The sequence below is a fragment of the Oncorhynchus nerka genome, linkage group LG26, assembly GCF_034236695.1.
Source record: "Oncorhynchus nerka isolate Pitt River linkage group LG26, Oner_Uvic_2.0, whole genome shotgun sequence".
Taxonomy (NCBI): Eukaryota; Metazoa; Chordata; class Actinopteri; order Salmoniformes; family Salmonidae; genus Oncorhynchus; species Oncorhynchus nerka.
Genome location: NC_088421.1, coordinates 54,556,507 through 54,584,458, shown reverse-complemented (window position 1 = coordinate 54,584,458; position 27,952 = coordinate 54,556,507). Strand labels below are relative to the sequence as shown.

Below are 27,952 nucleotides of genomic sequence, written 5' to 3'. Positions count from 1 at the left end.
TGTGTGTGTGTGCTCACCGTGGGGTCCGTCCAGAGGAACACTTGCGGCAGTGTCTACAGGGCGCCAGGGGACCGGGCGTGCTGACAGAAGTGGTTGTATCCACTGATTGGCTCTCGGCACAGGTAACACATGTAGCTTCCACAACGACACCACATCCTGTTGCATCCCTCAGACTTCACCAGACCTGTTCCACACTTCACACACTTCCTGACCCGAGCTGCTGTCATCCGCTCCTCACTGTAGGGGATAGAGAGGAGTTAGGACCCTAGTTGGGACCCTAGTTAGGACCCTAGTTAGGGCCCAACACCAGACCTGTTCCACACTGTAGGGGATAGAGAGGAGTTGGGACCCTAGTTAGGACCCTAGTTAGGACCCTAGTTAGGGCCCAACACCAGACCTGTTCCACACTGTAGGGGATAGAGAGGAGTTAGGACCCTAGTTGGGACCCTAGTTAGGGCCCAACACCAGACCTGTTCCACACTGTAGGGGATAGAGAGGAGTTAGGACCCTGGTTAGGACCCTAGTTAGGACCCTAGTTAGGACCCTAGTTAGCGCCCAACACCAGACCTGTTCCACACTTCACACACTTCCTGACCCGAGCTGCTGTCATCCGCTCCTCACTGTAGGGGATAGAGAGGAGTTAGGACCCTAGTTGGGACCCTAGTTAGTGCCCTAGTTAGGACCACAGTTAGTGCCCCAGTTAGTGCCCCAGTTAGGACCCTAGTTAGTTAGTTAGTGCCCTGAATAGTCAGATCTGATGGTTCTGGCAGGCCACTTCCTGTCTGTCAGCTGCAGGAAGTCTGAGGAGCTGTGGACAGCAACAACAGGAAGTACTGGACGTGTATGGTAAGTGTGTTTGTAGTGAGTGTATTAACACTGTGTGTTTTAGAGTGTGTGTGTGTGTGTGTGCGTGTATGTGTGTGTGTGTGTGTGTATGTGTGTGTGTGTGTGTGTGTTAGCGTGTATGTGTGTGTGTGTGTGTGTGTGGAGAGACAGGAAGCACCCGCCTGCTAAACTTCCTGCCCAGTCATCCGGGAAACAGAGCTGTTTACCCAGTACCCTCTCTGTTGTGAGAGGAACAGGACACAGAGCAGGGTTTAGCTCCATGCCCGCACGAACACCTGGGGGGTAATTCACTATGAACGAAACAGAACCAACCGAGTTCGTCCATTTAGAAACACTCATGACCAATCACAGCCCAGAGAGTCAACAAGGTCATTGTCCAGACGACACAGCTGGTATGTCACTAGGTCGGCCCCTGTGACCAATCACAGCCCAGAGAGTCAACAAGGTCATTGTACAGACGACACAGCTGGTATGTCACTAGGTCGGCCCCTGTGACCAATCACAGCCCAGAGAGTCAACAAGGTCATTGTACAGACGACACAGCTGGTACGTCACTAGGTCGGCCCCTGTGACCAATCACAGCCAAGAGAGTCAACAAGGTCATTGTACAGACGACCTAGCTGCTATGTCACTAGGTCGGCCCCTGTGACCAATCACAGCCCAGAGAGTCAACAAGGTCATTGTCCAGACGACACAGCTGCTATGTCACTAGGTCGGCCCTGTGACCAATCACAGCCAAGAGAGTCAACAAGGTCATTGTCCAGGCGACACAGCTGGTATGTCACTAGGTCGGCCCCTGTGACCAATCACAGCCCAGAGTCAACGAGGTCATTGTACAGACGACACAGCTGATATGTCACTAGGTCGGCCCTGTGACCAATCACAGCCCAGAGAGTCAACGAGGTCATTGTACAGGTACACAGCTGGTACGTCACTAGGTGGCCCCTGTGACCAATCACAGCCCAGAGAGTCAACAAGGTCATTGTCCAGACGACACAGCTGGTATGTCACTAGGTCGGCCCCTGTGACCAATCACAGCCCAGAGAGTCAACAAGGTCATTGTACAGACGACACAGCTGGTATGTCACTAGGTCGGCCCTGTGACCAATCACAGCCCAGAGAGGTCAACAAGGTCATTGTACAGACGACACAGCTGGTATGTCACTAGGTCGGCCCCTGTGACCAATCACAGCCCAGAGAGTCAACGAGGTCATTGTACAGACGACACAGCTGCTATGTCACTAGGTCGGCCCTGTGACCAATCACAGCCCAGAGAGGTCAACAAGGTCATTGTACAGACGACACAGCTGGTATGTCACTAGGTCGGCCCCTGTGACCAATCACAGCCCAGAGAGTCAACAAGGTCATTGTACAGACGACACAGCTGGTATGTCACTAGGTCGGCCCCTGTGACCAATCACAGCCCAGAGAGTCAACAAGGTCATTGTACAGACGACACCTAGGTCGGCCCTGTGACCAATCACAGCCAAGAGAGGTCAACAAGGTCATTGTACAGACGACCTAGCTGCTATGTCACTAGGTCGGCCCTGTGACCAATCACAGCCAAGAGAGTCAACAAGGTCATTGTCCAGACGACACAGCTGGTATGTCACTAGGTCGGCCCCTGTGACCAATCACAGCCCAGAGAGTCAACGAGGTCATTGTACAGACGACACAGCTGATATGTCACTAGGTCGGCCCTGTGACCAATCACAGCCCAGAGAGTCAACAAGGTCATTGTCCAGACGACACAGCTGGTATGTCACTAGGTCGGCCCCTGTGACCAATCACAGCCCAGAGAGTCAACGAGGTCATTGTACAGACGACACAGCTGATATGTCACTAGGTCGGCCCTGTGACCAATCACAGCCCAGAGAGTCAACGAGGTCATTGTACAGACGACACAGCTGGTACGTCACTAGGTCGGCCCCTGTGACCAATCACAGCCCAGAGAGTCAACAAGGTCATTGTACAGACGACACAGCTGGTATGTCACTAGGTCGGCCCCTGTGACCAATCACAGCCAAGAGAGTCAACAAGGTCATTGTACAGACGACCTAGCTGCTATGTCACTAGGTCGGCCCTGTGACCAATCACAGCCAAGAGAGTCAACAAGGTCATTGTCCAGACGACACAGCTGGTATGTCACTAGGTCGGCCCCTGTGACCAATCACAGCCCAGAGAGTCAACAAGGTCATTGTCCAGACGACACAGCTGGTATGTCACTAGGTCGGCCCTGTGACCAATCACAGCCAAGAGAGTCAACAAGGTCATTGTCCAGACGACACAGCTGGTATGTCACTAGGTCGGCCCCTGTGACCAATCACAGCCCAGAGAGTCAACGAGGTCATTGTACAGACGACACAGCTGGTACGTCACTAGGTCGGCCCCTGTGACCAATCACAGCCCAGAGAGTCAACAAGGTCATTGTCCAGACGACACAGCTGGTATGTCACTAGGTCGGCCCCTGTGACCAATCACAGCCCAGAGAGTCAACAAGGTCATTGTCCAGACGACACAGCTGCTATGTCACTAGGTCGGCCCCTGTGACCAATCACAGCCCAGAGAGTCAACGAGGTCATTGTACAGACGACACAGCTGCTATGTCACTAGGTCGGCCCTGTGACCAATCACAGCCCAGAGAGGTCAACAAGGTCATTGTACAGACGACACAGCTGGTATGTCACTAGGTCGGCCCCTGTGACCAATCACAGCCCAGAGAGTCAACAAGGTCATTGTACAGACGACACAGCTGGTATGTCACTAGGTCGGCCCTGTGACCAATCACAGCCCAGAGAGGTCAACAAGGTCATTGTACAGACGACACAGCTGGTATGTCACTAGGTCGGCCCCTGTGACCAATCACAGCCCAGAGAGTCAACAAGGTCATTGTACAGACGACACCTAGGTCGGCCCTGTGACCAATCACAGCCAAGAGAGGTCAACAAGGTCATTGTACAGACGACCTAGCTGCTATGTCACTAGGTCGGCCCTGTGACCAATCACAGCCAAGAGAGTCAACAAGGTCATTGTCCAGACGACACAGCTGGTATGTCACTAGGTCGGCCCCTGTGACCAATCACAGCCCAGAGAGTCAACGAGGTCATTGTACAGACGACACAGCTGGTACGTCACTAGGTCGGCCCCTGTGACCAATCACAGCCCAGAGAGTCAACAAGGTCATTGTCCAGACGACACAGCTGGTATGTCACTAGGTCGGCCCCTGTGACCAATCACAGCCCAGAGAGTCAACAAGGTCATTGTCCAGACGACACAGCTGGTACGTCACTAGGTCGGCCCTGTGACCAATCACAGCCAAGAGAGGTCAACAAGGTCATTGTACAGACGACACAGCTGGTACGTCACTAGGTCGGCCCCTGTGACCAATCACAGCCCAGAGAGTCAACAAGGTCATTGTACAGACGACACAGCTGGTATGTCACTAGGTCGGCCCTGTGACCAATCACAGCCAAGAGAGGTCAACAAGGTCATTGTCCAGACGACACAGCTGGTACGTCACTAGGTCGGCCCTGTGACCAATCACAGCCCAGAGAGGTCAACAAGGTCATTGTCCAGACGACACAGCTGGTATGTCACTAGGTCGGCCCTGTGACCAATCACAGCCAAGAGAGGTCAACAAGGTCATTGTACAGACGACACAGCTGCTATGTCACTAGGTCGGCCCCTGTGACCAATCACAGCCCAGAGAGTCAACAAGGTCATTGTCCAGACGACACAGCTGGTATGTCACTAGGTCGGCCCTGTGACCAATCACAGCCAAGAGAGGTCAACAAGGTCATTGTACAGACGACACAGCTGCTATGTCACTAGGTCGGCCCCTGTGACCAATCACAGCCCAGAGAGTCAACAAGGTCATTGTCCAGACGACACAGCTGGTACGTCACTAGGTCGGCCCTGTGACCAATCACAGCCAAGAGAGGTCAACAAGGTCATTGTCCAGACGACACAGCTGGTACGTCACTAGGTCGCCCCTGTGACCAATCACAGCCCAGAGAGTCAACAAGGTCATTGTCCAGACGACACAGCTGGTATGTCACTAGGTCGGCCCTGTGACCAATCACAGCCCAGAGAGGTCAACAAGGTCATTGTACAGACGACACAGCTGGTATGTCACTAGGTCGGCCCCTGTGACCAATCACAGCCCAGAGAGTCAACGAGGTCATTGTACAGACGACACAGCTGCAATGTCACTAGGTCGGCCCTGTGACCAATCACAGCCCAGAGAGTCAACAAGGTCATTGTCCAGACGACACAGCTGGTATGTCACTAGGTCGGCCCCTGTGACCAATCACAGCCCAGAGAGTCAACAAGGTCATTGTACAGACGACACCTAGGTCGGCCCTGTGACCAATCACAGCCAAGAGAGTCAACAAGGTCATTGTCCAGACGACACAGCTGGTATGTCACTAGGTCGGCCCCTGTGACCAATCACAGCCCAGAGAGTCAACGAGGTCATTGTACAGACGACACAGCTGATATGTCACTAGGTCGGCCCTGTGACCAATCACAGCCCAGAGAGTCAACAAGGTCATTGTACAGACGACACAGCTGGTATGTCACTAGGTCGGCCCTGTGACCAATCACAGCCAAGAGAGGTCAACAAGGTCATTGTCCAGACGACACAGCTGGTATGTCACTAGGTCGGCCCCTGTGACCAATCACAGCCCAGAGAGTCAACAAGGTCATTGTACAGACGACACAGCTGGTATGTCACTAGGTCGGCCCCTGTGACCAATCACAGCCCAGAGAGTCAACAAGGTCATTGTCCAGACGACACAGCTGGTATGTCACTAGGTCGGCCCCTGTGACCAATCACAGCCCAGAGAGTCAACAAGGTCATTGTACAGACGACACAGCTGCTATGTCACTAGGTCGGCCCTGTGACCAATCACAGCCCAGAGAGTCAACAAGGTCATTGTACAGACACAGCTGCTATGTCACTAGGTCGGCCCTGTGACCAATCACAGCCCAGAGAGTCAACAAGGTCACTGTACAGACGACACAGCTGGTACGTCACTAGGTCGGCCCCTGTGACCAATCACAGCCCAGAGAGTCAACAAGGTCATTGTCCAGACGACACAGCTGGTATGTCACTAGGTCGGCCCTGTGACCAATCACAGCCAAGAGAGGTCAACAAGGTCATTGTCCAGACGACACAGCTGGTACCTCACTAGGTCGGCCCTGTGACCAATCACAGCCCAGAGAGGTCAACAAGGTCATTGTCCAGACGACACAGCTGGTACGTCACTAGGTCGCCCCTGTGACCAATCACAGCCCAGAGAGTCAACAAGGTCATTGTCCAGACGACACAGCTGGTATGTCACTAGGTCGGCCCTGTGACCAATCACAGCCAAGAGAGTCAACAAGGTCATTGTCCAGACGACACAGCTGGTATGTCACTAGGTCGGCCCTGTGACCAATCACAGCCAAGAGAGGTCAACAAGGTCATTGTACAGACGACACAGCTGCTATGTCACTAGGTCGGCCCCTGTGACCAATCACAGCCCAGAGAGTCAACAAGGTCATTGTCCAGACGACACAGCTGGTATGTCACTAGGTCGGCCCTGTGACCAATCACAGCCAAGAGAGGTCAACAAGGTCATTGTACAGACGACACAGCTGCTATGTCACTAGGTCGGCCCTGTGACCAATCACAGCCAAGAGAGGTCAACAAGGTCATTGTACAGACGACACAGCTGCTATGTCACTAGGTCGGCCCCTGTGACCAATCACAGCCCAGAGAGTCAACAAGGTCATTGTCCAGACGACACAGCTGGTACGTCACTAGGTCGGCCCCTGTGACCAATCACAGCCCAGAGAGTCAACAAGGTCATTGTCCAGACGACACCTAGGTCGGCCCTGTGACCAATCACAGCCAAGAGAGGTCAACAAGGTCATTGTACAGACGACACAGCTGCTATGTCACTAGGTCGGCCCTGTGACCAATCACAGCCAAGAGAGGTCAACAAGGTCATTGTACAGACGACACAGCTGCTATGTCACTAGGTCGGCCCCTGTGACCAATCACAGCCCAGAGAGTCAACAAGGTCATTGTCCAGACGACACAGCTGGTATGTCACTAGGTCGGCCCTGTGACCAATCACAGCCAAGAGAGGTCAACAAGGTCATTGTACAGACGACACAGCTGCTATGTCACTAGGTCGGCCCCTGTGACCAATCACAGCCCAGAGAGTCAACAAGGTCATTGTCCAGACGACACAGCTGGTACGTCACTAGGTCGCCCCTGTGACCAATCACAGCCCAGAGAGTCAACAAGGTCATTGTACAGACGACACAGCTGCTATGTCACTAGGTCGGCCCTGTGACCAATCACAGCCCAGAGAGTCAACGAGGTCATTGTACAGACGACACAGCTGGTATGTCACTAGGTCGGCCCCTGTGACCAATCACAGCCCAGAGAGTCAACAAGGTCATTGTACAGACGACACCTAGGTCGGCCCTGTGACCAATCACAGCCAAGAGAGGTCAACAAGGTCATTGTACAGACGACCTAGCTGCTATGTCACTAGGTCGGCCCTGTGACCAATCACAGCCAAGAGAGTCAACAAGGTCATTGTCCAGACGACACAGCTGGTATGTCACTAGGTCGGCCCCTGTGACCAATCACAGCCCAGAGAGTCAACGAGGTCATTGTACAGACGACACAGCTGATATGTCACTAGGTCGGCCCTGTGACCAATCACAGCCCAGAGAGTCAACAAGGTCATTGTCCAGACGACACAGCTGGTATGTCACTAGGTCGGCCCCTGTGACCAATCACAGCCCAGAGAGTCAACGAGGTCATTGTACAGACGACACAGCTGATATGTCACTAGGTCGGCCCTGTGACCAATCACAGCCCAGAGAGTCAACGAGGTCATTGTACAGACGACACAGCTGGTACGTCACTAGGTCGGCCCCTGTGACCAATCACAGCCCAGAGAGTCAACAAGGTCATTGTACAGACGACACAGCTGGTATGTCACTAGGTCGGCCCCTGTGACCAATCACAGCCAAGAGAGTCAACAAGGTCATTGTACAGACGACCTAGCTGCTATGTCACTAGGTCGGCCCTGTGACCAATCACAGCCAAGAGAGTCAACAAGGTCATTGTCCAGACGACACAGCTGGTATGTCACTAGGTCGGCCCCTGTGACCAATCACAGCCCAGAGAGTCAACAAGGTCATTGTCCAGACGACACAGCTGGTATGTCACTAGGTCGGCCCTGTGACCAATCACAGCCAAGAGAGTCAACAAGGTCATTGTCCAGACGACACAGCTGGTATGTCACTAGGTCGGCCCCTGTGACCAATCACAGCCCAGAGAGTCAACGAGGTCATTGTACAGACGACACAGCTGGTACGTCACTAGGTCGGCCCCTGTGACCAATCACAGCCCAGAGAGTCAACAAGGTCATTGTACAGACGACACCTAGGTCGGCCCTGTGACCAATCACAGCCAAGAGAGGTCAACAAGGTCATTGTACAGACGACCTAGCTGCTATGTCACTAGGTCGGCCCTGTGACCAATCACAGCCAAGAGAGTCAACAAGGTCATTGTCCAGACGACACAGCTGGTATGTCACTAGGTCGGCCCCTGTGACCAATCACAGCCCAGAGAGTCAACGAGGTCATTGTACAGACGACACAGCTGATATGTCACTAGGTCGGCCCTGTGACCAATCACAGCCCAGAGAGTCAACAAGGTCATTGTCCAGACGACACAGCTGGTATGTCACTAGGTCGGCCCCTGTGACCAATCACAGCCCAGAGAGTCAACGAGGTCATTGTACAGACGACACAGCTGATATGTCACTAGGTCGGCCCTGTGACCAATCACAGCCCAGAGAGTCAACGAGGTCATTGTACAGACGACACAGCTGGTACGTCACTAGGTCGGCCCCTGTGACCAATCACAGCCCAGAGAGTCAACAAGGTCATTGTACAGACGACACAGCTGGTATGTCACTAGGTCGGCCCCTGTGACCAATCACAGCCAAGAGAGTCAACAAGGTCATTGTACAGACGACCTAGCTGCTATGTCACTAGGTCGGCCCTGTGACCAATCACAGCCAAGAGAGTCAACAAGGTCATTGTCCAGACGACACAGCTGGTATGTCACTAGGTCGGCCCCTGTGACCAATCACAGCCCAGAGAGTCAACAAGGTCATTGTCCAGACGACACAGCTGGTATGTCACTAGGTCGGCCCTGTGACCAATCACAGCCAAGAGAGTCAACAAGGTCATTGTCCAGACGACACAGCTGGTATGTCACTAGGTCGGCCCCTGTGACCAATCACAGCCCAGAGAGTCAACGAGGTCATTGTACAGACGACACAGCTGCTATGTCACTAGGTCGGCCCCTGTGACCAATCACAGCCCAGAGAGTCAACAAGGTCATTGTCCAGACGACACAGCTGGTATGTCACTAGGTCGGCCCTGTGACCAATCACAGCCAAGAGAGGTCAACAAGGTCATTGTACAGACGACACAGCTGCTATGTCACTAGGTCGGCCCCTGTGACCAATCACAGCCCAGAGAGTCAACAAGGTCATTGTCCAGACGACACAGCTGGTACGTCACTAGGTCGCCCCTGTGACCAATCACAGCCCAGAGAGTCAACAAGGTCATTGTACAGACGACACAGCTGCTATGTCACTAGGTCGGCCCTGTGACCAATCACAGCCCAGAGAGTCAACGAGGTCATTGTACAGACGACACAGCTGGTATGTCACTAGGTCGGCCCCTGTGACCAATCACAGCCCAGAGAGTCAACAAGGTCATTGTACAGACGACACCTAGGTCGGCCCTGTGACCAATCACAGCCAAGAGAGGTCAACAAGGTCATTGTACAGACGACCTAGCTGCTATGTCACTAGGTCGGCCCTGTGACCAATCACAGCCAAGAGAGTCAACAAGGTCATTGTCCAGACGACACAGCTGGTATGTCACTAGGTCGGCCCCTGTGACCAATCACAGCCCAGAGAGTCAACGAGGTCATTGTACAGACGACACAGCTGATATGTCACTAGGTCGGCCCTGTGACCAATCACAGCCCAGAGAGTCAACAAGGTCATTGTCCAGACGACACAGCTGGTATGTCACTAGGTCGGCCCCTGTGACCAATCACAGCCCAGAGAGTCAACGAGGTCATTGTACAGACGACACAGCTGATATGTCACTAGGTCGGCCCTGTGACCAATCACAGCCCAGAGAGTCAACGAGGTCATTGTCCAGACGACACAGCTGGTACGTCACTAGGTCGGCCCCTGTGACCAATCACAGCCCAGAGAGTCAACAAGGTCATTGTCCAGACGACACCTAGGTCGGCCCTGTGACCAATCACAGCCAAGAGAGGTCAACAAGGTCATTGTACAGACGACACAGCTGCTATGTCACTAGGTCGGCCCTGTGACCAATCACAGCCAAGAGAGGTCAACAAGGTCATTGTACAGACGACACAGCTGCTATGTCACTAGGTCGGCCCTGTGACCAATCACAGCCAAGAGAGGTCAACAAGGTCATTGTACAGACGACACAGCTGCTATGTCACTAGGTCGGCCCCTGTGACCAATCACAGCCCAGAGAGTCAACAAGGTCATTGTCCAGACGACACAGCTGGTATGTCACTAGGTCGGCCCTGTGACCAATCACAGCCAAGAGAGGTCAACAAGGTCATTGTACAGACGACACAGCTGCTATGTCACTAGGTCGGCCCTGTGACCAATCACAGCCAAGAGAGGTCAACAAGGTCATTGTACAGACGACACAGCTGCTATGTCACTAGGTCGGCCCTGTGACCAATCACAGCCCAGAGAGTCAACAAGGTCATTGTCCAGACGACACAGCTGGTACGTCACTAGGTCGGCCCCTGTGACCAATCACAGCCCAGAGAGTCAACAAGGTCATTGTCCAGACGACACCTAGGTCGGCCCTGTGACCAATCACAGCCAAGAGAGGTCAACAAGGTCATTGTACAGACGACACAGCTGCTATGTCACTAGGTCGGCCCTGTGACCAATCACAGCCAAGAGAGGTCAACAAGGTCATTGTACAGACGACACAGCTGCTATGTCACTAGGTCGGCCCCTGTGACCAATCACAGCCCAGAGAGTCAACAAGGTCATTGTCCAGACGACACAGCTGGTATGTCACTAGGTCGGCCCTGTGACCAATCACAGCCAAGAGAGGTCAACAAGGTCATTGTACAGACGACACAGCTGCTATGTCACTAGGTCGGCCCCTGTGACCAATCACAGCCCAGAGAGTCAACAAGGTCATTGTCCAGACGACACAGCTGGTACGTCACTAGGTCGCCCCTGTGACCAATCACAGCCCAGAGAGTCAACAAGGTCATTGTACAGACGACACAGCTGCTATGTCACTAGGTCGGCCCTGTGACCAATCACAGCCCAGAGAGTCAACAAGGTCATTGTACAGACACAGCTGCTATGTCACTAGGTCGGCCCTGTGACCAATCACAGCCCAGAGAGTCAACAAGGTCACTGTACAGACGACACAGCTGGTACGTCCCTAGGTCGGCCCCTGTGACCAATCACAGCCCAGAGAGTCAACAAGGTCATTGTCCAGACGACACAGCTGGTATGTCACTAGGTCGGCCCTGTGACCAATCACAGCCAAGAGAGGTCAACAAGGTCATTGTCCAGACGACACAGCTGGTACCTCACTAGGTCGGCCCTGTGACCAATCACAGCCCAGAGAGGTCAACAAGGTCATTGTACAGACGACACAGCTGCTATGTCACTAGGTCGGCCCTGTGACCAATCACAGCCAAGAGAGGTCAACAAGGTCATTGTACAGACGACACAGCTGCTATGTCACTAGGTCGGCCCCTGTGACCAATCACAGCCCAGAGAGTCAACAAGGTCATTGTCCAGACGACACAGCTGCTATGTCACTAGGTCGGCCCCTGTGACCAATCACAGCCCAGAGAGTAGATTAGATTGTTACCAAACACAAGTAGCCTATTGAGATGGACAGTCGTGGTTGGCCAATAAGATCAGCTTTACAGTCATATCAGATGACTTGGGGGGTGGGACTACAGTAGATTTCAGTCGTGGTTGGCCAATAAGATCAGCTTTACAGTCATATCAGATGACTTGAGGGGCGGGACTACAGTAGATTTCAGTCGTGGTTGGCCAATAAGATCAGCTTTACAGTCATATCAGGTGACTTGGGGGGGTGGGACTACAGTAGGTTTCAGTCGTGGTTGGCCAATAAGATCAGCTTTACAGTCATATCAGGTGACTTGGGGGGCGGGACTACAGTAGGTCTCAGTCGTGGTTGGCCAATAAGATCAGCTTTACAGTCATATTAGATGACTTGGGGGGCGGGACTACAGTAGGTTTCAGTCGTGGTTGGCCAATAAGATCAGCTTTACAGTCATATTAGATGACTTGGGGGGCGGGACTACAGTAGGTCTCAGTCGTGGTTGGCCAATAAGATCAGCTTTACAGTCATATCAGGTGACCTGGGGGGCGGGACTACAGTAGGTCTCAGTCGTGGTTGGCCAATAAGATCAGCTTTACAGTCATATCAGGTGACTTGGGGGGCGGGACTACAGTAGGTCTCAGTCGTGGTTGGCCAATAAGATCAGCTTTACAGTCATATTAGATGACTTGGGGGGCGGGACTACAGTAGGTCTCAGTCGTGTTGGCCAATAAGATCAGCTTTACAGTCATATCAGGTGACTTGGGGGGCGGGACTACAGTAGGTTTCAGTCGTGGTTGGCCAATAAGATCAGCTTTACAGTCATATCAGGTGACTTGGGGGGCGGGACTACAGTAGGTCTCAGTCGTGGTTGGCCAATAAGATCAGCTTTACAGTCATATCAGGTGACCTGGGGGGCGGGACTACAGTAGGTTTCAGTCGTGTTGGACCATATTACCATATGAGGGAGAGATAGCAAGGACCCCTCTCTCTGGTCAGGCACTTACAAGGCCACCTGCATGGACCATATTAACATATGAGGGAGAGATAGCAAGGACCCCTCTCTCTCTGGTCAGGCACTTACAAGGCCACCTGCATTTAACATATGAGGGAGAGATAGCAAGGACCCCTCTCTCTCTGGTCAGGCACTTACAAGGCCACCTGCATTTAACATATGAGGGAGAGATAGCAAGGACCCCTCTCTCTCTGGTCAGTAACTTACAAGGCCACCCTCATGCGTATCTCATCTCGTTCCATGACCTGGTCACATGACTTCCCAGCATGCTCCTTCCACTGGACACGGCACTTCCTGCAGCTCTCCTGGAGAGAGGGGAGAGGAGAGATTTGGTAAAAACAGTAACGTAGCATCCAAGGTTTAGGTTACCCCTAAATGAGGGGAGGGGAGAGGTGAGGAGGAGAGGGAAGGGAAGGGGAGGGGAGAGGAAAGGAGGAGGGGAGAGGAAAGGAGGAGGAGAGGGGAGGGGGAGAGGAAAGGAGGAGGGTGAGGAGGAGAGATGGTCACATGTTCTCCTCCCCTCGTCTCAATCAAAACACAGGTAACAACATCCAACATCCAGGACACAATAGTGAGACTTGAGACTGTAGAAATAATGGAAAGGAGGGGGAGAGGAAAGGAGGAGGGAGAGGAGGAGGAGGAGAGGGAGGGGAGAGGTGAGGAGGATAGGGGACGGGAGAGGTGAGGAGGATAGGGGGACGGAGAGGTGAGTGAGGAGAGGGGAGGAGGAGAGGAGGGAGAGAGGAGGAGGAGAGGGAGGGGAGAGGAGAGAGTGAGGAGGATAGGGGAGGGAGAGGTGAGGGGAGGAAAGGAGGAGGATAGGGGACGGAGAGGTGAGGAGGAGAGGGGAGGGGAGAGGAGGAGGAGAGAGAGGAGGAGGAGAGGGGAGGGAGAGAGGAGGAGGAGAGGGAGGGAGAGGTGAGGAGGAGAGGAAGGGGAGAGGTGAGGAGGGAGGGGACGGGAGAGGAGGATAGGGGACGGAGAGGTGAGGAGGAGAGGGGAAGGGAGGAGAGGGAAGGGGAGGTGAGGAGGAGAGGGAAGGGGAGAGGTGAGGAGGATAGGGAAGGGGAGAGGTGAGGAGGAGAGGGAAGGGGAGAGGTGAGGAGGAGAGGTGAGGAGGAGAGAGGGAGGGGAGAGGTGAGGAGGAGAGGGGAGGGAGAGGTGAGGGAGGATAGGGGACGGGAGAGGTGAGGAGGAGAGGTGAGGAGGAGGGGGAGGGGAGAGGTGAGGAGGAGAGGGGAGGGAGAGGGGAGGGGAGAGAGGAGGAGGAGAGGGAGGGAGAGGTGAGGAGGATAGGGGAGGAGAGAGGTGAGGGGAGAGAAAGGAGGAGGATAGGGGACGGGAGAGGTGAGAGGATAGGGAAGGGACGGGAGAGGAGGATAGGGAAGGGGGGAGAGGTGAGGGGAGGATAGGGAAGGGGAGAGTGAGGAGGAGAGGGAAGGGAGAGGTGAGGAGGAGAGGTGAGGAGGAGAGGGGAGGAGGAGAGGGAGGGAGAGGTGAGGAGGATAGGGGACGGGAGAGGTGAGGAGGAGAGGTGAGGGAGGAGGGGAGGGAGAGGTGAGGAGGAGAGGGGAGGGAGAGGTGAGGAGGATAGGGGACGGGAGAGGTGAGGAGGAGAGGTGAGGAGGAGAGGGGAGAGGGGTGAGGAGGAGAGGAGAGGAGGAGAGGGGAGGGGAGGAGGAGGAGGAGAGGGGAGGAGAGGTGAGGAGGATAGGGGGACGGGAGAGGTGAGGAGAGGAAAGGAGGAGGGGATAGGGGGCGGGAGAGGTGAGGAGGAGAGGGGACGGGAGGAGTGAGGAGGAGAGGGGAGGAGAGGTGAGGAGGAGAGGTGAGGAGAGAGGGGAGGGAGAGGTGAGAGGAGAGGGGAGGAGAGGTGAGGAGGAGAGGGGACGGGAGAGGTGAGGAGGAGAGGGGAGGGGAGAGGTGAGGAGGATAGGGGACGGGAGAGGTGAGGAGGAGAGGGGACGGGAGAGGTGAGGAGGAGAGGTGAGGAGGAGGAGGGAGGGGAGAGGTGAGGAGGAGAGGTGAGGAGGAGAGAGGTGAGGAGGAGAGGGGAGGGGAGAGGTGAGGGAGGAGAGGGAGGGAGGTGAGGAGGATAGGGGACGGGAGAGGTGAGGAGGAGAGGGGACGGGGAGGTGAGGAGGAGAGGGGACGGGAGAGGTGAGGAGGAGAGGGAAGGGGAGAGGTGAGGAGGAGAGGGAAGGGAGGAGAGGAAGGGGGGAGGAGAGGGAAGGGGAGGAGAGGGAAGGGGAGAGGTGAGGGAGGAGAGGGGAGGGGAGAGGTGAGGAGGAGAGGGGACGGGAGAGGTGAGGAGGAGAGGAGGGGGAGAGGTGAGGAGGATAGGGGACGGGAGAGATGAGGAGGAGAGGAAGGGGAGGAGAGGGGAAGGGGGAGAGGGAAGGGGAGAGGTGAGGAGGAGAGGGACGGGAGAGGTGAGGAGGAGAGGGAAGGGGAGAGGTGAGGAGGATAGGGGAGGAGGCGGAGGAGGAGAGGAAGGGGAGGAGAGGGGACGGGGAGAGGTGAGGAGGAGGAGGGAAGGGGAGGAGAGGGGACGGGGAGAGGTGAGGAGGAGAGGGGCGGGAGAGGTGAGGAGGAGAGGGACGGGAGAGGTGAGGAGGAGAGGGGACGGGAGAGGTGAGGGGGGAGAGGTGAGGAGGAGAGGGGACGGGAGAGGTAAGGAGGAGAGGAGAGGAGAGGTGAAGGGAGAAGAGGGGAGAGGCAATGGGAGGGGAGGCGAGAGGAAAGGAGATGAGGGAGGAGAGGTGAGAAAAGGAGAGGAGAGGGGAGGAGAGAAATCTCTTCCTAACTAGTGCACGGCTGGGTTGCAAAGTAGAACCAGTAGAATGTTTTAAAAGGGGAGTTGTCCTAAACCAAGTGTTCCCGAGCCACTGCAACAGACTGCCTCAAACACTGGCTAGCTGTGGCTCTGGGAGTGAGTGTGTGTGTGTGAGCGAGAGAGAGAGACAGACAGAGAGAGAGAGAGACAGACAGAGAGAGAGACAGACAGAGAGAGAGAGAGACAGACAGAGAGAAAGAGAGACAGACAGACAGAGAGAGAGAGACAGAGAGAAGAAAGAGAAGAGAGAGAGAGAGACAGAGAGAAGAAAGAGAAGAGAGAGAGAGACAGAGAGAGAGAAAGAAAGAGAGAGAGAAAGAAAGAGAGAAAGAGAGACAGAGAGACAGAGACAGAGAGACAGAGAGAGAGAGAGAGAGACAGAGAGAGAGAGAGAGAGAGACAGAGAGAGAGAGAGAGAGAGACAGAGACAGAGACAGAGACAGAGAGAGAGAGAGAGAGAGAGAGAGAGAAGGAGAGAGAGGGAGAGAGAGAAGGAGAGAGAAGGAGAGGGAGAGAGAGAGAGAGAGAGAGAGAGAGAGAGAGAGAGAGAGAGAGAAGAAAGAGAAGAGAGAGAGAGGCAGCAGCAGCAGAAGTGTGATCCGTCCCTGACTGCGTGGTTGCCTAGTAACAGCATCTCCACCGGCTCAACATGCTGAAGGACATCTGGGGGACACACTCAGTTTCATTAAGAAGAAGTGCATCGATGTCGTCGTCCCCACAGTGACCGTACGTACATATCCCAACCAGAAACCATGGATTACAGGCAACGTCCGCACTGAGCTAAACGGCTCAGTTTCGTGGTCCCCAATTTCGTGGTGTCCAATTATTTTAGTAGCTACTATCTTGTCTCATCGCTACAACTCCCGTACGGGCTCGGGAGAGACGAAGGTCGAAAGCCATGCGTCCCCCGAAACACAACCCAACCAAGCCGCACTGCTTCTTAACACAGCGCCCATCCAACCCGGAAGCCAGCCGCACCAATGTGTCGGAGGAACCACCGTGCCCCTTGCGACCTAGTTAGCGTGCACTGCGCCCGGCTTGCCACAGGAGTCGCTAGTGTGCGATGAGACAAGGATATCCCTACCGGCCAAACCCTCCCTAACCTGGACGAGGCTAATTGTGCGTCGCCTCACGGACCTCCCGGTCGCGGCCGGCTGCGACAGAGCCTGGGCTCGAACCCAGAGTCTCACTGCACCAACCGGGAGGCCCAAAGCTGCGACAGAGCCTGGGCTCGAACCCAGAGTCTCACTGCACCAACCGATTGGCCCAAAGCTGCGACAGAGTCTGGGCTCGAAACCAGAGTCTCACTGCGATGACCACAGCACCAAAAGGAACACCTACGTGAGAATGCTGTCCATTGACGAGAGCTCAGCGTTCAACACCAGGCTTTGTCCCCTCCTGTACCCCCTGTTCACCCCACGACTACGGTTTCACCCCCCCAACTCCTGTACTCCCCTGCTCACCCACGACTACGTGACCAAAGCACCATCATTAAGTTTCCCGACCACACAACGAATGGTAGGCCTGAACACCGTCAACGATGAAGACAGCCAATAGGGAGGAGGTCAAAGACCTGGCAAGTGTGGTGCCAGGGACAACAACCTCTCTCCCTCAACGTCAGCAACACTAATGAGCTAAATCGTGGACTACAGGAAACGGAGGTCTGAACACGCCCCCCTCGTTTACATCGACGAGGCTGTAGTGAAGCAGGTCGAGAGGTTCATGTTCCTCGCTGTTCAAAAGTGTTATGTAATGAAATGTCATATTTTTTATTGTATAGAACTTCCTTAATGTTACAGGACCCCCAGAAGAAAAGCAGGGTAGCTGTTCCTCTGTCCAGTGTCTGTGTTCTTTTGCCAACTCTTAAATATGTTTTTATATTGGCCAGTCTGAGATATGGCTTTTTCTTTGCAACTCTGCCTCGAAAGTCCAGCATCCCGGAGTCGCCTCTTCACTGTTGCATTGTGGGTAGAAGGCTTGTAAAGTAAGCATTTCACTGTACAGTCCGGTTGTAAATGAGCACGTGACAAATACAAAATATTATTCGACACGTAGTAAATCCCACGATCCTTTAAACGACTGGTTGCCATCACAACCCCAAACTAAGTAGTGATGTCATGACGTTCATATTTACATATTCCTAATTAATATTGATGACTGTGGCAAACGACAGATTCAGCAACAACTAGCGTTAGCGTCCCAGGTGACAACTCTCAACTCACCGTTGGCTGCTCTTCCCGCTTTGTCATCAAACCCCTGCAATTTACCCACAATGCCACAGGCTTTTCAGTCCAAGTCCTCGCTTTGTCATCAAACTCCTGCAATTTACCCACAATGCCACAGGCTTCCAGTCCAAGTCCCCGCTTTGTCATCAAACCCCTGCAATTTACCCACAATGCCACAGGCTTCCAGTCCAAGTCCCCGCTTTGTCATCAAACACCTGTAATTTACCCACAATGCCACAGGCTTCCAGTCCAAGTCCCCGCTTTGTCATCAAACTCCTGCAATTTACCCACAATGCCACAGGCTTCCAGTCCAAGTCCCCGCTTTGTCATCAAACCCCTGCAATTTACCCACAATGCCACAGGCTTCCAGTCCAAGTCCTCGCTTTGTCATCAAACCCCTGCAATTTACCCACAATGCCACAGGCTTTCAGTTCAAGTCCCCGCTTTGTCATCAAACCCCTGCAATTTACCCACAATGCCACAGGCTTCCAGTCCAAGTCCTCGCTTTGTCATCAAACCCCTGCAATTTACCCACAATGCCACAGGCTTCCAGTCGAAGTTCACATCCACTACAACACCATGGTGCTTCACTACAAAGCAGCATGGGGATCTGACCCTCCCTCCTTCAGGCTCCAACTCTACACCCCAACCTGAGCACTCCGTTCTGCCACCTCTGGTCTCTTGGCCCTCCCTCCTTCAGGCTCCAACTCTACACCCCAACCTGAGCACCCCGTTCTGCCACCTCTGGTCTCTTGACCCTCCCTCCTTCAGGCTCTACCTCTACACCCCAACCTGAGCACTCCGTTCTGCCACCTCTGGTCTCTTGGCCCTCCCTCCTTCAGGCTCCAACTCTACACCCCAACCTGAGCACTCCGTTCTGCCACCTCTGGTCTCTTGGCCCTCCCAGCCCTACAGGAGGCAGCTCCCGCTCAGCCCTGCCCAGTCCAAGCTCTTCTCTGTCCTGGTACCCCAATGGTGGAACCAGCTTCCCCCCTGATGCTAGGACAGCAGAGTCCCTGTCCATCTTCCCCCTGATGCTAGGACAACAGAGTCCCTGTCCATCTTCCCCCTGATGCTAGGACAGCAGAGTCCCTGTCCATCTTCCCCCTGATGCTAGGACAGCAGAATCCATCTTCCCCCTGATGCTAGGACAGCAGAGTCCCTGTCCATCTTCCCCCTGAAGCTAGGACAGCAGAGTCCCTGTGATGCTCGGACAGCAGAGTCCATCTTCCCCCTGATGCTAGGACAGCAGAGTCCCTGTCCATCTTCCCCCTGATGCTAGGACAGCAGAGTCCCTGTCCATCTTCCCCCTGATGTTAGGACAGCAGAGTCCCTGTCTATCTTCCCCCTGATGCTAGGACAGCAGAGTCCCTGCCCATCTTCCCCCTGATGCTAGGACAGCAGAGTCCCTGTCCATCTTCCCCCTGATGCTAGGACAGCAGAGTCCCTGTCCATCTTCCCCCTGATGCTAGGACAGCAGAGTCCCTGTCCATCTTCCCCCTGATGCTAGGACAGCAGAGACCCTGTCCATCTTCCCCCTGATGCTAGGACAGCAGAGTCCCTGTCCATCTTCCCCCTGAAGCTAGGACAGCAGAGTCCCTGTGATGCTCGGACAGCAGAGTCCATCTTCCCCCTGATGCTAGGACAGCAGAGTCCCTGTCCATCTTCCCCTGATGCTAGGACAGCAGAGTCCCTGTCCATCTTCCCCCTGATGTTAGGACAGCAGAGTCCCTGTCTATCTTCCCCCTGATGCTAGGACAGCAGAGTCCCTGCCCATCTTCCCCCTGATGCTAGGACAGCAGAGTCCCTGTCCATCTTCCCCCTGATGCTAGGACAGCAGAGTCCCTGTCCATCTTCCCCCTGATGCTAGGACAGCAGAGTCCCTGTCCATCTTCCCCTGATGCTAGGACAGCAGAGACCCTGTCCATCTTCCCCTGATGCTAGGACAGCAGAGTCCTGTCCATCTTCCCCTGATGCTAGGACAGCAGAGTCCCTGTCCATCTTCCCCCTGATGCTAGGACAGCAGAGACCCTGTCCATCTTCCCCTGATGCTAGGACAGCAGAGACCCTGTCCATCTTCCCCTGATGCTAGGACAGCAGAGTCCCTGTCCATCTTCCCCTGATGCTAGGACAGCAGAGTCCCTGTCCATCTTCCCCCTGATGCTAGGACAGCAGAGTCCCTGTCCATCTTCCCCCTGATGCTAGGACAGCAGAGTCCCTGTCCATCTTCCCCCTGATGCTAGGACAGCAGAGACCCTGTCCATCTTCCCCCTGATGCTAGGACAGCAGAGACCCTGTCCATCTTCCCCCTGATGCTAGGACAACAGAGTCCCTGCCCATCTTCCCCCTGATGCTAGGACAGCAGAGTCCCTGTCCATCTTCCCCCTGATGCTAGGACAGCAGAGACCCTGTCCATCTTCCCCCTGATGCTCGGACAGCAGAGACCCTGTCCATCTTCCCCCTGATGCTAGGACAGCAGAGTCCCTGTCCATCTTCCCCCTGAAGCTAGGACAGCAGAGTCCCTGTGATGCTCGGACAGCAGAGTCCATCTTCCCCCTGATGCTAGGACAACAGAGTCCCTGCCCATCTTCCCCCTGATGCTCGGACAGCAGAGTCCATCTTCCCCCTGATGCTAGGACAGCAGAGTCCCTGTCTATCTTACCAAAACGTCTGAAACCCTACCTCTTCAAAGAGTATATTAAATAATCCCACAGCACCCTTGCTTCTTTATGTAGTGTTGTGTTATGTCTGGGGCGGCAGGGTAGCCTAGTGGTTAGAGCATTGGACTAGTAACCGGAAGGTTGCAAGTTCAAATCCCCGAGCTGACAAGGTACAAAATCTGTCGTTCTGCTCCTGAACAAGGCAGTTAACCCATTGTTCCTTGGTAGGCCGTCATTGTAAAGAAGAATTTGTTCTTAACTGACTTGCCTGGTTAAATAACGGTAAAATAAATAAATGTCCTTAACATATTTATTTTTTTAAATCCGAGCCCCCGTCCCCGCAGGAAGGCTTTTGCCAGGCCATTGTAAATAAGAATTTGTTCTTAACTGACTTGCCTAGTTAAATAAAGGTAAAATAAAAATGTAAAAATACAAATAGCCTTAGTAGAGCAGTGGGTTAGCATTAGCCAGTTAGCTATAGAGCCTGTCTCCATGATAGCAGAGCAGTGGGTTAGCATTAGCCAGTTAGCTATAGAGCCTGTCTCCATGATAGCAGAGCAGTGGGTTAGCATTAGCCAGTTAGCTATAGAGCCTGTCTCTATGATGGCCTTAGCAGAGCAGTGGGTTAGCATTAGCCAGTTAGCTATAGAGCCTGTCTCCATGATAGCAGAGCAGTGGGTTAGCATTAGCCAGTTAGCTATATAGCCTGTCTCCATGATAGCAGAGCAGTGGGTTAGCATTAGCCAGTTAGCTATAGAGCCTGTCTCCATGATAGCCTTAGTAGAGCAGTGGGTTAGCATTAGCCAGTTAGCTATAGAGCCTGTCTCCATGATAGCAGAGCAGTGGGTTAGCATTAGCCAGTTAGCTATATAGCCTGTCTCCATGATAGCAGAGCAGTGGGTTAGCATTAGCCAGTTAGCTATAGAGCCTGTCTCTATGATGGCCTTAGTAGAGCAGTGGGTTAGCATTAGCCAGTTAGCTATAGAGCCTGTCTCCATGATAGCAGAGCAGTGGGTTAGCATTAGCCAGTTAGCTATAGAGCCTGTCTCCATGATAGCAGAGCAGTGGGTTAGCATTAGCCAGTTAGCTATAGAGCCTGTCTCCATGATAGCAGAGCAGTGGGTTAGCATTAGCCAGTTAGCTATAGAGCCTGTCTCCATGATAGCCTTAGTAAAGCAGTGGGTTAGCATTAGCCAGTTAGCTATAGAGCCTGTCTCCATGATAGCCTTAGTAGAGCAGTGGGTTAGCATTAGCCAGTTAGCTATATAGCCTGTCTCCATGATAGCAGAGCAGTGGGTTAGCATTAGCCAGTTAGCTATAGAGCCTGTCTCTATGATGGCCTTAGTAGAGCAGTGGGTTAGCATTAGCCAGTTAGCTATAGAGCCTGTCTCCATGATAGCAGAGCAGTGGGTTAGCATTAGCCAGTTAGCTATAGAGCCTGTCTCCATGATAGCAGAGCAGTGGGTTAGCATTAGCCAGTTAGCTATAGAGCCTGTCTCCATGATAGCCTTAGTAAAGCAGTGGGTTAGCATTAGCCAGTTAGCTATAGAGCCTGTCTCCATGATGGCCTTAGTAAAGCAGTGGGTTAGCATTAGCCAGTTAGCTATAGAGCCTGTCTCCATGATAGCAGAGCAGTGGGTTAGCATTAGCCAGTTAGCTATAGAGCCTGTCTCCATGATAGCAGAGCAGTGGGTTAGCATTAGCCAGTTAGCTATAGAGCCTGTCTCCATGATAGCAGAGCAGTGAGTTAGCATTAGCTAACCCAGACAATAGGGAGGGAGAGAGGAGAGGGAAGGAGTGGATGAATAAAGACAGTGAAATATCACACCCTTGTGGCAACAGCCAGAGGATGGACATGAGTGTGTGTGTATTCAGTGTGTGTATTCAGTGTGTGTATATTCAGTGTGTGTATATTCAGTGTGTATATGAGAGTGTGTGTATTCAGTGTGTGTATATTCAGTGTGTGTATTCAGTGTGTGTATTCAGTGTGTGTGTATTCAGTGTGTGTATTCAGTGTGTGTGTATTCAGTGTGTGTATTCAGTGTGTGTATTCAGTGTGTGTATTCAGTGTGTGTATTCAGTGTGTGTATATTCAGTGTGTGTGTATTCAGTGTGTGTGTATTCAGTGTGTGTGTATTCAGTGTGTGTGTATTCAGTGTGTATATTCAGTGTGTGTATTCAGTGTGTATATATTCAGTGTGTGTATATGAGAGAGTGTGTGTATTCAGTGTGTGTATATTCAGTGTGTGTATTCAGTGTGTGTATTCAGTGTGTGTGTATTCAGTGTGTGTATTCAGTGTGTGTGTATTCAGTGTGTGTATTCAGTGTGTGTATTCAGTGTGTGTATATTCAGTGTGTGTGTATTCAGTGTGTGTGTATTCAGTGTGTGTGTATTCAGTGTGTGTGTATTCAGTGTGTATATTCAGTGTGTGTATTCAGTGTGTATATATTCAGTGTGTGTATATGAGAGAGTGTGTGTATTCAGTGTGTGTGTATTCAGTGTGTATATTCAGTGTGTGTATATGAGAGAGTGTGTGTATTCAGTGTGTGTGTATTCAGTGTGTGTATTCAGTGTGTGTATATGAGAGTGTGTGTGTATTCAGTGTGTATATTCAGTGTGTGTGTATTCAGCGTGTGTGTATTCAGTGTGTGTATCCAGTGTGTGTGTATTCAGTGTGTGTGTATTCAGTGTGTGTGTATTCAGTGTGTGTGTATTCAGTGTGTGTGTATTCAGTGTGTGTATTCAGTGTGTGTATTCAGTGTGTATATATTCAGTGTGTGTGTATTCAGTGTATGTGTATTCAGTGTGTGTGTATTCAGTGTGTGTATTCAGTGTGTGTATTCAGTGTGTATATTCAGTGTGTGTATATGAGAGAGTGTGTGTATTCAGTGTGTGTGTATTCAGTGTGTGTATATGAGAGAGTGTGTGTATTCAGTGTGTGTGTATTCAGTGTGTATATTCAGCGTGTGTGTGTATTCAGTGTGTGTGTATTCAGTGTGTGTATATTCAGTGTGTGTATATTCAGTGTGTGTATATTCAGTGTGTGTGTATTCAGTGTGTGTGTATTCAGTGTGTGTGTATTCAGTGTGTGTGTATTCAGTGTGTGTATATTCAGTGTGTGTATATTCAGTGTGTGTATATTCAGTGTGTGTGTATTCAGTGTGTGTGTATTCAGTGTGTGTGTATTCAGTGTGTATATTCAGTGTGTGTATTCAGTGTGTGTATTCAGTGTGTGTATTCAGTGTGTGTATTCAGTGTGTGTATTCAGTGTGTGTATATGAGAGAGTGTGTGTATTCAGTGTGTGTGTATTCAGTGTATATATTCAGTGTGTGTATATGAGAGAGTGTGTATATTCAGTGTGTGTGTATTCAGTGTGTGTATATGAGAGTGTGTGTATTCAGTGTGTGTGTATTCAGTGTGTGTGTATTCAGTGTGTATATTCAGTGTGTGTGTATTCAGTGTGTATATTCAGTGTGTGTATATTCAGTGTGTATATATTCAGAGTGTGTATATGAGAGAGTGTGTGTATTCAGTGTGTGTGTAGTCAGAGTGTGTATATGAGAGAGTGTGTGTATTCAGTGTGTGTGTAGTCAGTGTGTGTATATGAGAGAGTGTGTGTAGTCAGTGTGTGTAGTCAGTGTGTATATATTCAGTGTGTGTATATGAGAGAGTGTGTGTAGTCAGTGTGTGTAGTCAGTGTGTATATATTCAGTGTGTGTGTATTCAGTGTGTGTGTATTCAGTGTGTATATATTCAGTGTGTGTATTCAGTGTGTGTGTATGAGAGAGTGTGTGTATTCAGTGTGTGTGTATTCAGTGTATATATTCAGTGTGTGTATATGAGAGTGTGTATATTCAGTGTGTGTATATGAGAGAGTGTGTGTATTCAGTGTGTGTGTAGTCAGTGTGTATATATTCAGAGTGTGTATATGAGAGAGTGTGTGTATTCAGTGTGTGTGTAGTCAGTGTGTGTATATGAGAGTGTGTGTATTCAGTGTGTATATTCAGTGTGTGTGTATTCAGTGTGTATATATTCAGTGTGTGTATATGAGAGTGTGTGTGTATTCAGTGTGTGTGTATTCAGTGTGTATATATTCAGAGTGTGTATATGAGAGAGTGTGTGTATTCAGTGTGTGTGTAGTCAGTGTGTGTATATGAGAGTGTGTGTATTCAGTGTGTATATTCAGTGTGTGTGTATTCAGTGTGTATATATTCAGTGTGTGTATATGAGAGAGTGTGTGTAGTCAGTGTGTGTATTCAGTGTGTATATATTCAGTGTGTGTATATGAGAGAGTGTGTGTATTCAGTGTGTGTGTAGTCAGTGTGTGTATATGAGAGAGTGTGTGTATTCAGTGTGTGTATATGAGAGTGTGTGTAGTCAGTGTGTGTATTCAGTGTGTGTGTATTCAGTGTGTATATATTCAGTGTGTGTATATGAGAGAGTGTGTGTAGTCAGTGTGTGTATATATATTCAGTGTGTGTATATTCAGTGTGTATATATTCAGTGTGTGTATATGAGAGTGTGTGTGTAGTCAGTGTGTGTGTATTCAGTGTGTATATATTCAGTGTGTGTATATGAGAGAGTGTGTGTATTCAGTGTGTGTGTATTCAGTGTGTATATATTCAGTGTGTGTATATGAGAGAGTGTGTGTATTCAGTGTGTGTGTAGTCAGTGTGTGTATATGAGAGAGTGTGTGTATTCAGTGTGTGTGTATTCAGTGTGTATATATTCAGTGTGTGTATATGAGAGAGTGTGTGTATTCAGTGTGTGTGTATTCAGTGTGTATATATTCAGTGTGTGTATATGAGAGAGTGTGTGTATTCAGTGTGTGTGTAGTCAGTGTGTGTATATGAGAGAGTGTGTGTATTCAGTGTGTGTGTATTCAGTGTGTGTATATTCAGTGTGTGTATATGAGAGAGTGTGTGTATTCAGTGTGTGTATTCAGTGTGTGTATTCAGTGTGTATATATTCAGTGTGTGTATATGAGAGAGTGTGTGTGTAGTCAGTGTGTGTATATGAGAGAGTGTGTGTATTCAGTGTGTGTGTATTCAGTGTGTATATATTCAGTGTGTGTATATGAGAGAGTGTGTGTATTCAGTGTGTGTGTATTCAGTGTGTATATATTCAGTGTGTGTATATGAGAGAGTGTGTGTATTCAGTGTGTATATATTCAGTGTGTGTATATGAGAGAGTGTGTGTATTCAGTGTGTGTATATGAGAGTGTGTGTAGTCAGTGTGTGTAGTCAGTGTGTGTGTATTCAGTGTGTATATATTCAGTGTGTGTATATGAGAGAGTGTGTGTATTCAGTGTGTGTGTAGTCAGTGTGTGTAGTCAGTGTGTGTATATGAGAGAGTGTGTGTAGTCAGTGTGTGTAGTCAGTGTGTATATATTCAGTGTGTGTATATGAGAGAGTGTGTGTAGTCAGTGTGTATATGAATGAGGTACGGTCAGAGCACATGGTCTGGGGAGGGGGGTACGGTCAGAGCACATGGTCTGGGGAGAGGGTACGGTCAGAGCACATGGTCTGGGGAGGGGGGGGTACGGTCAGAGCACATGGTCTGGGGAGGGGGTACGGTCAGAGCACATGGTCTGGGGAGGGGGGTACGGTCAGAGCACATGGTCTGGGGAGGGGGGGTACGGTCAGAGCACATGGTCTGGGGAGGGGGGGGTACGGTCAGAGCACATGGTCTGGGGAGGGGGGTACGGTCAGAGCACATGGTCTGGGGAGGGGGTACGGTCAGAGCACATGGTCTGGGGAGGGGGGTGCGGTCAGAGCACATGGTCTGGGGAGGGGGGGTACGGTCAGAGCACATGGTCTGGGGAGGGGGGTACGGTCAGAGCACATGGTCTGGGGAGGGGGTACGGTCAGAGCACATGGTCTGGGGAGGGGGTACGGTCAGGGCACATGGTCTGGGGAGGGGGGTACGGTCAGAGCACATGGTCTGGGGAGGGGGTACGGTCAGAGCACATGGTCTGGGGAGGGGTACGCGCTCTGGGGAGGGGGGGTACGGTCAGAGCACATGGTCTGGGGAGGGGGGTACGGTCAGAGCACATGGTCTGGGGAGGGGGTACGGTCAGAGCACATGGTCTGGGGAGGGGGGTACGGTCAGAGCACATGGTCTGTGGAGGGGGTACGGTCAGAGCACATGGTCTGGGGAGGGGGTACGGTCAGAGCACATGGTCTGGGGAGGGGGGTACGGTCAGAGCACATGGTCTGGGGAGGGGGTACGGTCAGAGCACATGGTCTGGGGAGGGGGTACGGTCAGGGCACATGGTCTGGGGAGGGGGGTACGGTCAGAGCACATGGTCTGGGGAGGGGGTACGGTCAGAGCACATGGTCTGGGGAGGGGGGTACGGTCAGAGCACATGGTCTGGGGAGGGGGTACGGTCAGAGCACATGGTCTGGGGAGGGGGGTGCGGTCAGAGCACATGGTCTGGGGAGGGGGAGTACGGTCAGAGCACATGGTCTGGGGAGGGGGTGCGGTCAGAGTACATGGTCTGGGGAGGGGGTACGGTCAGAGCACATGGTCTGGGGAGGGGGGTACGGTCAGAGCACATGGTCTGGGGAGGGGGTACGGACAGGGCACATGGTCTGGGGAGGGGGGTACGGTCAGGGCACATGGTCTGGGGAGGGGGGTACGGTCAGAGCACATGGTCTGGGGAGGGGGTACGGTCAGAGCACATGGTCTGGGGAGGGGTACGGTCAGAGCACATGGTCTGGGGAGGGGGTACGGTCAGAGCACATGGTCTGGGGAGGGGGGTACGGTCAGAGCACATGGTCTGGGGAGGGGGGTACGGTCAGAGCACATGGTCTGTGGAGGGGGTACGGTCAGAGCACATGGTCTGGGGAGGGGGTACGGTCAGAGCACATGGTCTGGGGAGGGGGTACGGTCAGAGCACATGGTCTGGGGAGGGGGTACGGTCAGAGCACATGGTCTGGGGAGGGGAGTGCGGTCAGAGCACATGGTCTGGGAGGGGGTGCGGTCAGAGCACATGGTCTGGGGAGGGGAATGCGGTCAGAGCACATGGTCTGGGGAGGGGGTGCGGTCAGGGCACATGGTCTGGGGAGGGGGGTACGGTCAGAGCACATGGTCTGGGGAGGGGGGTACGGTCAGAGCACATGGTCTGGGGAGGGGGGTACGGTCAGAGCACATGGTCTGGGGAGGGGGGTACGGTCAGAGCACATGGTCTGGGGAGGGGGGTACGGTCAGAGCACATGGTCTGGGGAGGGGGTACGGTCAGAGCACATGGTCTGGGGAGGGTACGGTCAGAGCACATGGTCTGGGGAGGGGGTACGGTCAGAGCACATGGTCTGGGGAGGGGGTACGGTCAGAGCACATGGTCTGGGGAGGGGGTACGGTCAGAGCACATGGTCTGGGGAGGGGGGGTACGGTCA

General features: G+C 52.6%; 1 protein-coding gene across 1 annotated transcript in view; it reads right to left on the bottom strand.

Moving 5' to 3' along the window:
* Window positions 1-415: 415 nt before the first annotated feature.
* Window positions 416-27,952, bottom strand: part of LOC135564926 (E3 ubiquitin-protein ligase RNF216-like) — a 49,949-nt gene continuing 22,412 nt past the window's right edge. Inside the window, exons 3-4 of the mRNA XM_065011008.1 lie at window positions 13,040-13,137; window positions 416-620 (exon numbers count right to left, since the gene is read on the bottom strand). Of these exons, the coding sequence (XP_064867080.1) occupies window positions 545-620; window positions 13,040-13,137 (174 nt within the window). The 3' untranslated portion in view covers window positions 416-544. The remainder of the gene's footprint in view (window positions 621-13,039; window positions 13,138-27,952) is intronic.